Source organism: Triplophysa rosa, linkage group LG9 (assembly GCF_024868665.1).
Source record: "Triplophysa rosa linkage group LG9, Trosa_1v2, whole genome shotgun sequence".
In the NCBI taxonomy this organism is placed as follows: Eukaryota; Metazoa; Chordata; class Actinopteri; order Cypriniformes; family Nemacheilidae; genus Triplophysa; species Triplophysa rosa.
The window spans coordinates 17,997,263-18,011,316 of record NC_079898.1 but is presented as its reverse complement, the minus strand read 5'-3'; the positions used below and the strand labels follow the sequence as shown (position 1 = coordinate 18,011,316).

The 14,054-nt window shown below is 36.8% G+C and overlaps 2 protein-coding genes across 2 annotated transcripts; one reads left to right on the top strand and one right to left on the bottom strand.

Annotated features, from left to right (window-relative positions):
* Positions 1 to 3,343: 3,343 nt before the first annotated feature.
* eif4ebp2 (eukaryotic translation initiation factor 4E binding protein 2) lies at positions 3,344 to 7,416 on the bottom strand. Its single transcript, XM_057342826.1, has 3 exons — positions 7,109 to 7,416; positions 6,335 to 6,511; positions 3,344 to 6,130 (listed from the first exon to the last, which is right to left on the bottom strand). Exons 1-3 carry the CDS (start codon positions 7,239 to 7,241, stop codon positions 6,099 to 6,101), a joined length of 342 nt encoding a protein of 113 aa, XP_057198809.1. The 5' UTR covers positions 7,242 to 7,416; the 3' UTR covers positions 3,344 to 6,098.
* A 413-nt stretch (positions 7,417 to 7,829) lies between these two features.
* On the top strand, positions 7,830 to 12,925 carry ppa1b (inorganic pyrophosphatase 1b). Its single transcript, XM_057342009.1, has 11 exons — positions 7,830 to 7,964; positions 8,735 to 8,799; positions 9,291 to 9,344; positions 9,707 to 9,826; positions 10,226 to 10,312; positions 10,434 to 10,560; positions 10,652 to 10,779; positions 10,945 to 11,030; positions 12,237 to 12,312; positions 12,514 to 12,553; positions 12,632 to 12,925. The coding sequence occupies exons 1-11, from the start codon at positions 7,904 to 7,906 to the stop codon at positions 12,661 to 12,663; spliced, it is 876 nt and encodes a 291-aa protein (XP_057197992.1). The 5' UTR covers positions 7,830 to 7,903; the 3' UTR covers positions 12,664 to 12,925.
* Positions 12,926 to 14,054: the final 1,129 nt, after the last annotated feature.

Genomic DNA, 14,054 nt, shown 5'->3' with positions numbered 1-14,054 from the left:
GTATTGATTTAAAATTTGTTATGTTTTATGTATCAGTCCACAAAACCTGACAACCTTTGTTGACTTCTAGGGGTCAGAGAACATAAAGACAGAACATCAACAACATAATGGACAGTTTCGCCTAAACATTCTACCCTGGCTGTGACCACCAAAAACAACAATGGTACAGCTATTTTAACATAATTGTTTTAACAATGAACACATTTTTTTTGTTTCAACATTTTACAGAATAAAATAGGCTAGACTTAACTGTTTAAATAATAATAAAAAAAACCTTAAAAGTGCAAACTTAAGTCTGAAGCATGACGTCAAGGTAAGGTGATAGGGAAAGTAAATATTATTCAACATTTTCCTCACCTGGTCGTACCCGCTCTCTCAGACTCCTTTCAAGACTCTGATGATGAGTTGTGAGAAATAGCTAAACATAAAGACCATGTCACACTTATCTTGAGTCCTGTCAGTCAGGGGCGTAAATCTCATTTAACAGTGGGGGGGGACAATAAACATAAAATTTCTCAAGAGCAATTTTTGAAGGGAACACAAATAATACCATCAAAATTGTACTCACTATGACACAAAGCGACAATATGCGTTAGGTTCATGGTTTATCATGCAGACTTGCAGTCATATTATAACTGAACTGAACTGGCACGTACTGTAATACAAGTGAACACCTAAGAAAGCGGTTTCCATTAAAAAAAAAATTGTCTCTGTTGTCAAGACAGGAAACAAGTATAAAAACACACTACCCATGATACTACATGTTAACAATGAGTCACTTTTTAAACACTTAAACATTAATGTTTAGCTTATCCGCCGCGCACACACTGCACAAAATAGATGCTGAGAAAAGGAGCTTTTCCAACCGAATGAAAGCTGTGCACCTTTTGTGAACAAAAGGGGTCTGAAATTCGCTAAAAAATAGTGCCAAAGTCACTAAATTGTCACCGGTATGTGCGCGACTGTGTGTGACACGGGACCTGAATGGCAAGGATCGGTGGTGGCTAATTGTGGCCGTTAATGTTAACATTATGCCAGGTCGCCACAAATAAAACAATGCATGGGAAACGGCTTCAGCGTGTTAAGGCTGGAATACACTACAAGACTTTTAAAATCTGAACAGATTTAAAAAAAACTAGACATCATACACTTGCAGACCTTTTGAACGTTTGCATAAAAAACAATACATGATCAAATCTGCAGACTGGCACAGACTTTCTGCAACAACTCCGGACTGAAAATCTGGGCAAAAATCTGGGCAAAAGTCTTGTAGTGTATCCAGCCATTAGTTGCAGTGTGTGACGCACTATGCAACAAGCTATTGTAAACAAGCTAACGTTAACTAGCTAAGTAACGTTTCAATCGCTAACATAACAGATTCATGGAAAAATACATCAGTAATCAGCTTTTTATGCCACAACTAATTTATTAATGAATCAGCATAAAGAGAATCACTCCATTTAACGTGAATAAAATGGCCTTCTTACTGGAGTTCAACAACCACTGCTGAACTGGGCCACATACCTTACTAGGTAGGTAAGATGAAGGTGAGATGAACTGGGAAAGCAGGCAGTGGGCCAAACCACTGTGAGGCAGGGGAGGGGGAACTCAACTGTTTCTAAACTTAAAACGCATTTTTTTGCGTTTGTATTTTTTTCTAATTACACAATTAGTTTAGGTATTTTTAAATATATTTAGCAGAACAGACAGTGCGATTTTTAATTATTTTGGGGGACAACCCTCTGATGGAGGGGGAGACAACCCTCTGATGGAGGGGGACGTGTCCCCTCCGTCCCCCCGGGATTTACGCCCCTGCTGTCAGTCAATTATGTACCAATGAATGTGGGTCCAGAAACATCGTCCAGCTGAGCTTGTGAGACAGTTTACAGCAGCACGAGCCATGGAGGAGGCGGGGCTTGAATTCATAAACTTACCATGGCATGAACTCACCTGTAAACTTTGGCGGTGCTGCTAGTAAAGTGTCATGTAGGCTAATGTACGTTCACTGTTGTCACTTGACTACTTAAAATGCAAATTAATCGAAGTAATCGAAAGTCAAAAACAGGTGACGTCATCACCACGTCGAATGCGCATTTCGTCTATATGTTGGTAGCCTACTCTCATATGCTCACTTTATTTAATACAGCCGATTGCCGTAAAAGCTGTTTTCATTTATTTATTTTTAATTTCTATTGATTTTTGACTGAGCCAGGCTTTAGTGACCAGGTGACTACCAGCAGGCACGTTTGACCGATCAAGCGAGCGAGCGGAAGTCCAGAAACACAGGTCAAATATTGTACGGACTATAAATTCTTGTATGTAATAATAAATAACTTAAGCAGAATGGTACATTTTAAAGTTATATTAATAAATACGGAAACTTTAAATTCTAAAGCTGATGTCAGCAGCCCCCGGTCAGGCAAAACAGTGACGTTATGCGCAAACGGTGGCGAGAAACACAAAACTCCAAGGGAGAAAAAAAACCTCGGGAGAACCCAGGCCCAACCAGTTCCCCTCTGGCAAAACTGCAGCATCTCTACAAGCTCGACAGTGTTTGCACAACTAGGATAACTAAAAAAGAAAATAAACATAGTAAAAAAGGTAGATAATAGGTTTACAATTATCATTAATAATCTAATAGTAGTTGACGATATTTAAAGTGTGTTGTAATGTTTAATGTTGTAGTATTTAAAGTATTACAGACCCTTCCATCTCCATAATAAGAGTATCTCTGATTACTTTCACCACCAAGTAAATGGCTCTGCGGATATGCAGGTGTACTACTACGACTACTTTACTGTAAAAAAATAGTTAGGATGTGTCGCTCGCTCTCTCAGAAACAGACACCTAAGAACACACATTACTGTAAATCTCATATTATGTATGGAGGGTGCATAGACTGCATATCCTTGAAGAAGCCGTCTGTTAAAATACCTGAAGTGGTTCTTTCCACCAAAAGAGATACAAAAGTCTAAGTTGATGGGGTCGATAAATTTATTAATAACAATTTTAATAAGGCTTGCATGAATAGCCTTGTGTTGTTTAATGGTCAAGTCAATGTGACTAATGTTTTTGATTGAATTTAATTTTTTTTAAATAATCTATGGAAATTACTGTGGTAAAGCAAACACTTTGTATTACATGTACATATTTTTGTGTATGCATATACACGTATATAAATATATATTTTTAAACATCTCGACTAACTTTTTCTCCATCTTGTACTTTACTGCAGTGCTCCTCCTAGTGGCCAAATCTAGTATTTCATTCATGTATAGACATGATATTCCAGCACAGGGCAAAAGCACTTGTCAGAAAACATAATAAACAAAGACAGTTATTATCAATTAATTTTTTATTGATCTTGCTGTAACAGTGTACACTGGCATTGGCATTTTATTCAAATTAAACAGAACAGGGTCTCAGAGAAAGAAAATATACTTTTACATTTCTGCCACATTAAAACACCCCCATCCAAAAATCCCCTTTTATAGAGCTAAATGCATTTCTGATACTTACAAAGACTCAGGGAATGTATAAAGCAAAGGTAAGCGGTGATATTTTTTAAAATCTAAACGTTCATATTTCAGAGTGGGGATTTGACAACTCAAATCTATTACAGAAGGGCAGTAAATATAAATTCACTTTAAATCTTTATTACTTAAATGCAACTTACCAAAAGCTGAAAGGGTTTAGAGTGGTATATTAAGGATTTAAATTCAATTCACCAGTATGAAATATTTAATAGAAAGTTTAAATGCAACCAATCAAAGTGAAACCTAACCATTTTTTAATTCAACCAACCCATTACTTGTATTACAAACATTACATTGATGTAAGTCCAAATCTTTCCATCTCTGTAAGAAAGTAAAAGATATTAAACATGTTTCCAAAAATATAAATGTTTTCTAGTAAAACTTATCTTGATCTTATTCTCAACTTAACAGGGAAGAATAAAAAGAAATCAAATGGAATGGAATTATTCCCGTTTTAAGGTATGCAAGGGAACTGCATTTGACATAGCTGCTCAGCTTAGTAAAGTAAGGCATGGATACAGAGGCGAAGCACAAGAGATTGTTTTGAGAGAAAGTCAATCTTTCTCTGCTCCAAAGAATAACTAAAACACAGAAAGTCATGAGAATAAGTTGTATCCTCTTTTAAGCCACTTTGTTTGAATAATCTCTTTGTTTAATTATCTTTCAATATTAATCAAAGCTTCTTCCACAAGATTTGGCATCCCGAAAAATAAGTGAACTCCGTAATGTTCGAAGGATACTGACATGTGAAATAAAGAGCAGATCAAAACAACATGCATAGAAGAGCATCAGATTCAATTCAAGTTTTCAAGATTTGTTGATGTGAATCAAAATATGAATGTCTGGTCACTATAAAACTATCCATCTTTTGAACTTTCACATTCTGTAGTTGTGAAATAGACAAAATGACCAAACATTACTTCAGTGCTCTTCTACCTTTGTTTTGATTATCAAGGTTTGTAAGAATTGTAGTAATTGTCAAGTGACAGCAGATGTCACAGCTGATATTAATGTTAAATATTCACTGTTATTACTCCCATGAAAGGGGCAGTAAGATGTGTACTTGAGAGGTAAAAAGCACAAGTACTTCCTGAGACCAGCTCTATTAGTTGTAATGTTTTCTTAACTATGTGAAATCCTTATCCAGTCCAACAGCACTGGGTATTGTCTACCTTTGACCAGAAGTGTTTATCACATACAGTGACTACAAAGCTGATGTTGATGCTTCAAGTATTACCTGAACTAACTCGCAACGCAAGCTAGAAATAAACCGTACTGTTACCAGTCTGAACTTCGCAACCGTTCTCTGACCAAAAGTAACAGTCTCAACGTTCAAGTTGTTACACAATGTTTTCAACCCTAACCTTTAATGTAAGAAAGGATGAAAGATATTTCAAGTTTAAAGTTGATATTTCAGTTGACTGAAATAGTCATTATAAGGGAAGTTCTGCATAAACCTAAAAAGTATGTGTATTTGTTTGGCATCATGATTCAAATGATTGTTTATGGTCTGTGGTACGACAACTATGAACTTGTTCTTATGAACTTAACAAATACCTGAAAACCTTGAAATCCCAAAATAAAGTAAAAAGTATACAGATGTGTAAATGATACAAAACTTGGAATGAATATGGAACTGATTTCAACTTTAATCAAAAACTATGATGATAATCCTGCTGTTCCTTATTAGCATTAAAGGGACAGTTCACCCAAAAATGAAAATTCTGTCATCATTTACTCACCCTTAGGTTGTTCCAAACCTGTGTAAATTTTTCTGTTCTGCTAGACACAAGGAAAGATATTAGTAAGAATGTCAGTAACCAAACAGATCTCATACCCCATTGACTCCCATAGTAATTATTTTCCCTACTATGGCAGTAAATGGGGAATGAGATCTGTTTGGTCACTGACATTCTTACAAATATCTCCCTTTGTGTTTAGCAGAACAAAGACATTTATACTGGTTTGTAACAAGAGGGTGAGTGAATGATGACAAAATGTTCATTTTTGGGTGAACTATCCCTTTAAAAGAAAAATCAAAGGACCACTTTGAAAAGGGAAAGATAACAAATATTAAATTTGGGAGAGCATGTACATATTGATAGCTTTTTTCGACTTGACTGTGAGTTTACTTGTGAACAAAGTAGACTGCAGTAAGTGCCTTTAAAAGGTATCCACTGTAACAGTGTACTTTGAAAACAACTATCAGCAGTGCATCAGAGATTCAGCAGCAAATCTCTGATGGCGGATTTGTTTATGATTGTATTACAGTAAATTGGTAAGACCGGGCACTAAAAATACAGTATTTTTTTCTTGCTCTGTGACATAAGCAAGTACAGCTGAGGGTAACCCTGAAACTTAAACAGAGCAGGCTCATAGGTTAACTTTCAGGGCTCCAGAAGCCCCACTGGGCAAACATTAGTCATTTATCCGCATGATTATACAGCACCCCGCAGCTAGAGAGAGCTAAAGGAGAGGGCTCACAACATTGGTTTCTACAAGCCAAGCCACTGGCACACAGGTACCAGGTAAATAATCATTCTTCATGTTGGTTTCTCTTCTTTAGATGTCCATCTCAAACTGAGCATCGTCACCTGTGAAAAATTATATGCAAAATGCACAACCATTAGCAAACTAAAGAGAGTCACAATGTCATAACAATTATACTCTATACTGTATATTAATTTCTAGTCTAAACCTGACCCCTTAATTTAACTGTTTGTGTAAAAAAGATGACAGATTTCAAAGCAGGATGGTGCACGTAGAAACAGTTCCAGTTAGATCAATTTTAGACTAACCTTGCCCTGGTTTGGCATCATGATTTTTGATGTTTTTAGCTTCAGTCTTCTTGTTTTCATTCAGGATGTTTTTGCTCGTCACTCCTGGGATAACCGGCAGGTGTGCTGGTGGGGTCTGGGCAATGGGTGAGTTACGCCGGTCTAACAGGAATTTACGATCGTAGATGATTCGGGTACCTGCATTGGCATCACAACTGTCAGGATGGCATACTTTTATGAACAATTTGATACAATACTAATGACAAATACCAGCTTGTGACATAAGTCAAGCCTACAACAATGGAATTCATGACTAATTTAGTATGACTGGTCACAACAAACAATAAATTATTTAATCAATACAAAACCATTCTGTTCAGCACAAACAAAAAGCATAACAATGGCTATTATTTTTACCCTTCTTCTGGATGCATTAAACTAATGCATTCCTTTGTTCTGCTCTATTCTGTCAATCAGTCACCGCAGACCAATCACAGGCGCGCTCGTCGCTGCTGTTTTTGTTTTGAACTAAGTTACATGGCCGTCTCAAATCCTAGCAAGCAACCTTCCTGGATATTTTGGGCACCATCTATTTAAACCTCCTAACACCTTTACCTTTTTGTCCTTACACAAGCTACAACATGCCAACCAGACAACATTGACTTCAATGCTCAAAAATGCTGTCTACTGTCTATATGTGGTCAAGGCTTCCTGGCCAACATAGGCCACCATCTAACTTTAGACTGTCATCACCATTCAAATTACAACCAGATATCAGTCTCAGGCGGGCATTACCTCCCGGGGTGGTTGAGAATAAAGTGCCCCCTGGTGTGGTGCAATAGTCGTGAGGTAGCTGCGTTGAGTCGTTGATCAGCACCGTCCTGGTCGGGATGGACCTGCTTTCACTAAACTGACGGCTGGACGACATTGCTCGTGCTTCGGGTGCTAATCAGAGTCGAGCGATAAGTTATATCTATGGAAGGTGACACCTCGGGCCCTTTACTCTCTCTTTTTATCGCTTTCCAAGGCTTTCTTAACGTTCAGCTCGTCCTCCCAGCCGTCAGCACCAACCCCTCCCTCCGCCAGGCAGGAAGCGAAGAGCGCTGGGCGGATATGACGTCAACGGGGGATCGCGTCACGTAAACTCCCATCCCACATGCGCATCACCAATGACATTCTAATGTTTACAGTAGTTCTGCTGTGTCAACAAGTGTAAGAAAATCAAGTTTAATCATTTAATCTAACACAATAATAATACATACTTTTATTAATACAACTTTGAGATAAATCTTAGCGCACTTGTTGACTTGGCAAACAGATAAATGAGCTACAAACTACAAAACACACCACATGATAAATACAATTTTGGTGTATGCTTTATTAAAATGCGTAATATTACTGCAAGAGTATTATAAGTGATAATACACCAATTTGTTGTTTGTCAAAAAGAGAATAATAGCTTAGATATCTAATAGATTCACAACGCTTGACACATACGCAACACAGTTTCTGCGCATGCCTGATTTCCTCTAGCTAAGTCGCAGGGTGCTGTACAGTCTCCCGGAATCAATACATCACTGAGCGTGCAACATGAGTTTCACCATTGAAGAAAGAGGAAACCCTAACACTTTAAGCTACAGGGTGTATTTCAGTAAGTGTTAACGGTGTTCTTTAGTATTTAATGATGAGAAGTTTGTATGGCGAGGGTAGTTTATTGAATGAAGATGAAAGGGGGTGGGCCGCAAGTCCCACGTGTCGTTTTTCCTTGCGTCATTCATTAGCTAAAACTTAACCAAAATGAGCCGTAAATTCAATGGTTTTATGATATGAGGTTGAAATATGATATTAAAGTGTTTAGATTTATGACTATTAATGGTGGATTTGATTAAACGCCATTCTAACTTATAGGGATAACTTACACGTTAAACCTGTTATACCGGCTTCAGTACAGACTGAAAGTGGCAAGTTATAGTCAGGTGTATGTTAAATAATACCACGTAGTGCAATATTCATCAGTCTGTGTAACAGTGTCATGTAAGAATTGTATAAATGCGTGAATGAGGCTGTGAAATACACATGAGAGTTCGCGTTGCATCATTCATCATATTGCATCATTTTGAATGGCCTTTTCTGTTTTAAGATTTTGTCTTTGAATTAGCTTTATCTAAAATAAAGTCTATTTTATCTCGAAGTGGGGCGTGTTTTGTATATTTGTTTAGTTGCCACCTGTGAAATAGACGTCCCACCCTTAGCAGATGGATTAAAGGTTTTAAAAGTTCACACAGTTCATGAATTGTTTGGATTGTTAAATCAGGTGCACAATGTGGATTTATAAGTGATCAAATGTACCATTCCCTGAATCATACAGCTGTGATTGTAAATAGAAGTTGATATATAATTTAAACTTTCCTTTTTGTATAGAAAGCTCAGATGGAAAATACATTTCACCATTCCATGACATACCTATATATGCAGATGAATCTCAGGTAAAGTATCTTGAAATCCAATATTCTTATGTTTACATTTACATTTAGTCATTTAGCAGACGCTTTTATCCAAAGTGACTTACAAATGAGGTAAACAATGGAAGCAATTGGAACAACATAAGGACAACAAAAAGCATAAGTGCAGTAAAAACTGGTCTCATATAGCCCACCACAGTATACGAAGCTAAGGATTTTTTAAAGGATTTATATGTTATGACAATGTAAATGTCTCTTGTGAGAATCCTTTGGCACTAAATGGTCGTTTTATAATCTAGAATGATCTCTATCAGTTCCTTTATCAGGTTTACTTAATAGGTGAAGGGATGCAGTGTCATCATTCAAACACTTTATACTTGTCTGTTATCTTACCTTTGTAACTTGGTCAGTGTCATCCTTTTTACATGATAATAAAAAGAAAATTGAAGTTTTACAGTGCAGTTTCAGAAACAGTACAGACATTTTCTCCTTTCTTTCTTTTATTTGCTTCGCAGAATATTGTCCACATGGTTGTTGAAGTGCCAAGGTGGACAAATGCAAAAATGGAGGTATGACAACAATGCAAAAAGTTTACTGTTTGTATCTGACAGATTTATTTTTTTATTTGTGGATCTGTGCAAGGAGGTCCCCAACTAAGCAATATCCAAAATCAAATATTTTTAATACTGTAAACTTCCAGAGGTTACTTTACCATGGTTAGAAAATCCCACTGCACTTTGTAAATGGACTTTGCTAGGTCATATACATGGAGATAAACATGAATGGTTATATAGGACAGGTGCATTTTAATGCTAAATATATTTGCTCTGTATTTAAGTTTACTGTATATTGACAAAATAGAATATCACTCAGTAACTGTGTCTGTGAATTTTCTGCCATTCCATATGTCACCATTATGGTTCACTTTCAGATCGCTACAAAAGACCCTCTGAACCCAATTAAGCAAGATGTGAAGAAGGGCAATTTGCGTTATGTGGCCAATGTTTTCCCACACAAAGGCTATATTTGGAATTATGGAGCAATCCCACAAGTAAGCCATATAAACATACACTGACTATGTACATTTTCCCCGGGCGCTGTAGTGATAGCTGCCCACTGCTCCGGGGGTACGTGTGTTCACTACTCTCTGTATGGGTTAAATGCAGAGGTCACATTTCGTTGCCTTGTACTTGTACATGTGCAATGACAATAAATTGAATCTAAATCTAAATCTTAAATCTTACATGTAACATGTCATATAAAACAAATTAGGGATTAATAAGAAACACTAAATACATAGAAACACATAAAATACAATCTCCATGTACTCCATGACCTTTACGTTTTCCAAGTAAAGTTAAAGTCACTGTTTATCATTGCTGATGCACTGTACAAAATAATACAGTTTCTATATAAACTGTCTGTCTGTGTATGCTCCTTTTTCTGACAGACTTGGGAAGACCCTGGGCACAAAGACAAAGACACAGGGTATTGTGGTGATAATGACCCGATTGATGTCTGTGAAATTGGTAACAAGGTATCAGTATTTTGTTTGTTCAATATTTTGAAATGTTCATTAAAACAGAGGAAAGTTATTATATTATAGCCTAATTTACTTTGCACGGATAGATAAACTTCATGCTGGGTGATCTTTTTAGGTACTCTCCCATGGAGATGTTGTCAAAGTGAAAGTCCTGGGAGTTTTGGCAATGATTGATGAAGGTGAAACTGATTGGAAAGTTATTGCAATCAATGTTGATGACCCTGAGGCAAAAGACTTTAACAGTAAGTACAGACACACTGTACACACAGTGCTTCCCAGTTGACTCATAAGAGTGACGAAGATGTGTGATTGTTCCTCTGTTATAAAATATAGATATTAGCGATGTGAGGAGACTCAAGCCAGGCTACCTTGAGGCCACAGTTGATTGGTTTAGGAGGTACAAAGTACCAGATGGAAAACCGGAAAACCAGTTTGCATTCAATGGAGACTTTAAAGACAAAGTATGTTGTTCAATAAATTCACAAATTTTCAGTCCAAAAGTTCAGTCCTCCGAACAAATTTCTTATACTCCATCAGACATAAATGTGCTACGGAGTACAATTTGTCCTGTAGCTGTCTTGTTCAACCTACTTTACATCACTGTTAATATGCTACATGTATTACAGGACTTTGCCATTGAGACAATCAAAACCACCCATGGCTTTTGGAAGGCACTTATTTCACAGCAGACCAGTGGCGGAGAACTAAACTGGTAAGGCAATATTGTTCTTAACAGTCTTGATATAATTTCATAATATTATAATATACATGCATATGTAAGAATGTACACAAAATGTGCTTTTGTTTGTATTTGCATTGATATTTTATTGTAGCCATCACTAGCTGCGCTTACATGGACCATTGTAATCCGATTAAAAACCCAATCCGAATGAAAATGCTCCATATAAACATGTCAATCAGATTAAAAATGCCCACCGATTGAAATTTCAGTATGATTGTAAGGGATGGTTTATGCCATTTGTAATCCGCTTGATAGGACATGTAAACACTTGATCAGATTGAAAACCGAAGTAGGAAGTTTTGCGCATGTGCAAAGATGTCGCTGGGTCGGACAGACACAAGGGCGTTTGAACCATAGATTCCGCAATCGCATCTGTTTCTATGGGCCGCTATACGTGGGTCGTCTGCCATATTGGAACGGTGCGAGCCGGTCTGTTAACACTCAAGATCAAGCTGTCTGTACGATTATGAAAACATATTTATTGTTGTGTAAACTCAAACATTATATCTGCTACACTAACACATGACAACAACGAAAGGTTATCCCATTTTTCGGGAATTTAAATCCGGTGGTTTTCACAGCCATGGCTGCGCAGCGCAGTGTTGGGCCATTCTAGTCAACTGTGAGTGACGTTAGTAGACCGTTCCAAGATGGCGGACACATCTACGTGCCTGTAGAGCTTGAATGCGACATCTAGTTATATGTATCTATGGTTTGAAGCATCGAATGATCAGCTGCTATAGAAACCAAAAGCCATAGATCTGACAATGCTGCACAAATTTCCATTTGCTTCATCTATAAATGAACAGTAATATTTTTACGCATTTAAAATGTCTTAACTGTTTCCCTGGAGTGAGATTTTAACCGCAATTTCTCCGTTTCTTTTTAAAACATGACACATTTGCAGATGTACAAACATACTAGAATATCTAATCATAAAATTTCATTTGTATTTGTAGTTACAGAACATTTCTTTTATTTACATTTCAACAAGCAGGTGTGCAGGTGTACCTAATAAAGTGGTCACAGGGTGTAAACTGAAGGCTGTTGACTATTTAAGTGAAAGGACAAGCACTTTGATATCATACTTTAACTTTTTGCCATAATAAGAAATGTACCAACACAGAAAAGTTCATGGAGTCTTTGAAGTTTAAAATTTCTTCTTTCACTGTTTAGCAAGAACGCATGTATCTCAGGAGGAGACAGTCCTTTCTACTGTTCGGTAGATGAAGCCAAAGCGGTTGTTGATGGAGTAAGAACATTTTGTTTTATTACCAAGATTTTATTTTGATAACTTACAAATATCATGATATATTGCATTTTAGTGGTGCCCTATGTGATTTTTGATATGGTAACAAATACATTGTGAGTGACATCCTCGCAGATTTCTGCTTTGATTTGTGTAATACTCCGCATAATGTGATAAATATCTGTTTGTTCTTTACGTTTTCAGTCATGCCCGTGTGGAGATGGCAGTCCAATTCCTTGCTCAGGTTTGCCTCTTTTTGTCTTAAACAAATAGCATTTTTCACTATTGTGCAATATTTACATGGTTCTTTATTTTTTTTCAGTTGACAAATGGTTTTACTATGCGAAGAACTGAGGAAGATAACACTGTGGATGGACCAGTCTGATCACGTTTAGAATATCTGTATAGTACAATGTACATTTTAGAAAGACATAAGTACACCTTGTAGGGGGGACTGAAAGTCACAAATACAGTTAAAAGTGCTAACCGATGTCTTAAGTTAAGTTTCCTGTTTGATATTCTGTTTAACAGATACTAAAGTTAGGAAGCAGTCTGGTCAAACTCAGGTACTGTATCATTCTGAACAATTGCTTTAATAAAGCTTTTCACAACGATACTGCTGTTGTAAAATACTCTTTTGAAAATTCTGTATAACGTCTACCCTTAGGAAAATTTAATTAACGCAAAGGTTAAGGTTTATGGCAGATTTATTACCATTTGTGTTACCTCTACAAATAGTTAAACTATGCTACTTATGTTACTATGAGACCATGGTCAATTTATAGTTGCTATGGTTTTACAACAAATAAAACCAAACTTTTGTTACTTTTGGGTTACTTTTTTTACGAAACCATAGTTAATTTCTGCACGGGTAAATTGCGGAGTAGCTTATGCATTTTTTTAAATTAGATATATACATATATAGACAATAATGTAGACATTGTTGTCATCTACACGCAATGAGTGACAAGCATGTCTGAGCTGTTATAATAACACCTACAGTGGCTTGCAAAAGTATTCATCCCCCTTCATTTGATTCACCTTTTGTTATGCTGCTGCCTTATCTTAAACTACTTTAAATGATTATTTTTTACATTAATCTACACTCCATGCACAATAATGACAAAACAAAAAACTGATTTTGACAGCTTTGCAAATTTATTAAAAATTAAAAACAAAAATAAGTACATTGCATAAGTATTCATACCCTCAACTCAGAAAATGGTTATAGCGCCTTTACAGACTCAAATCTTTTTGGGTATGATGTGAAAAGCTTTACACATCTGCATTTGGCAATTTTCTGTCATTCTTCTCCTCAGATCCTCTCAAACTCTGTCAGGTTGGATGGAGATCATCAGTAGACAAACATTTTCAGGTTTCTACAGAGATGTTCAGTTGGGTTCAAGCACTAGCTGGGCCACTCAAGGACATAGACAGAGTTGTCCATAAGCCACTCTTGCATTGTTTTAGTTGTGTGCTTAGGATCATTGTCATGTTGGAGAATGAACCTTCTGCCCTGTCCGAGGTTCTGAATGTTCTGGGCTAGGTTTTCATGATCATTATCTCCGTATTTTGTGTACAGTCCCTGAAGCTGAGAAACACCCCCACATCATGATGCTGTTTCCACTACACTTTACTGTTAAGACGGTATTGTACAGGTGTTGAGCAGTGCTTGTTTTTCTCCAGACATGATGCATGAATCTGAGATTCATCAGACCAGAACATCTTGTTTCTGACAGTTTGAA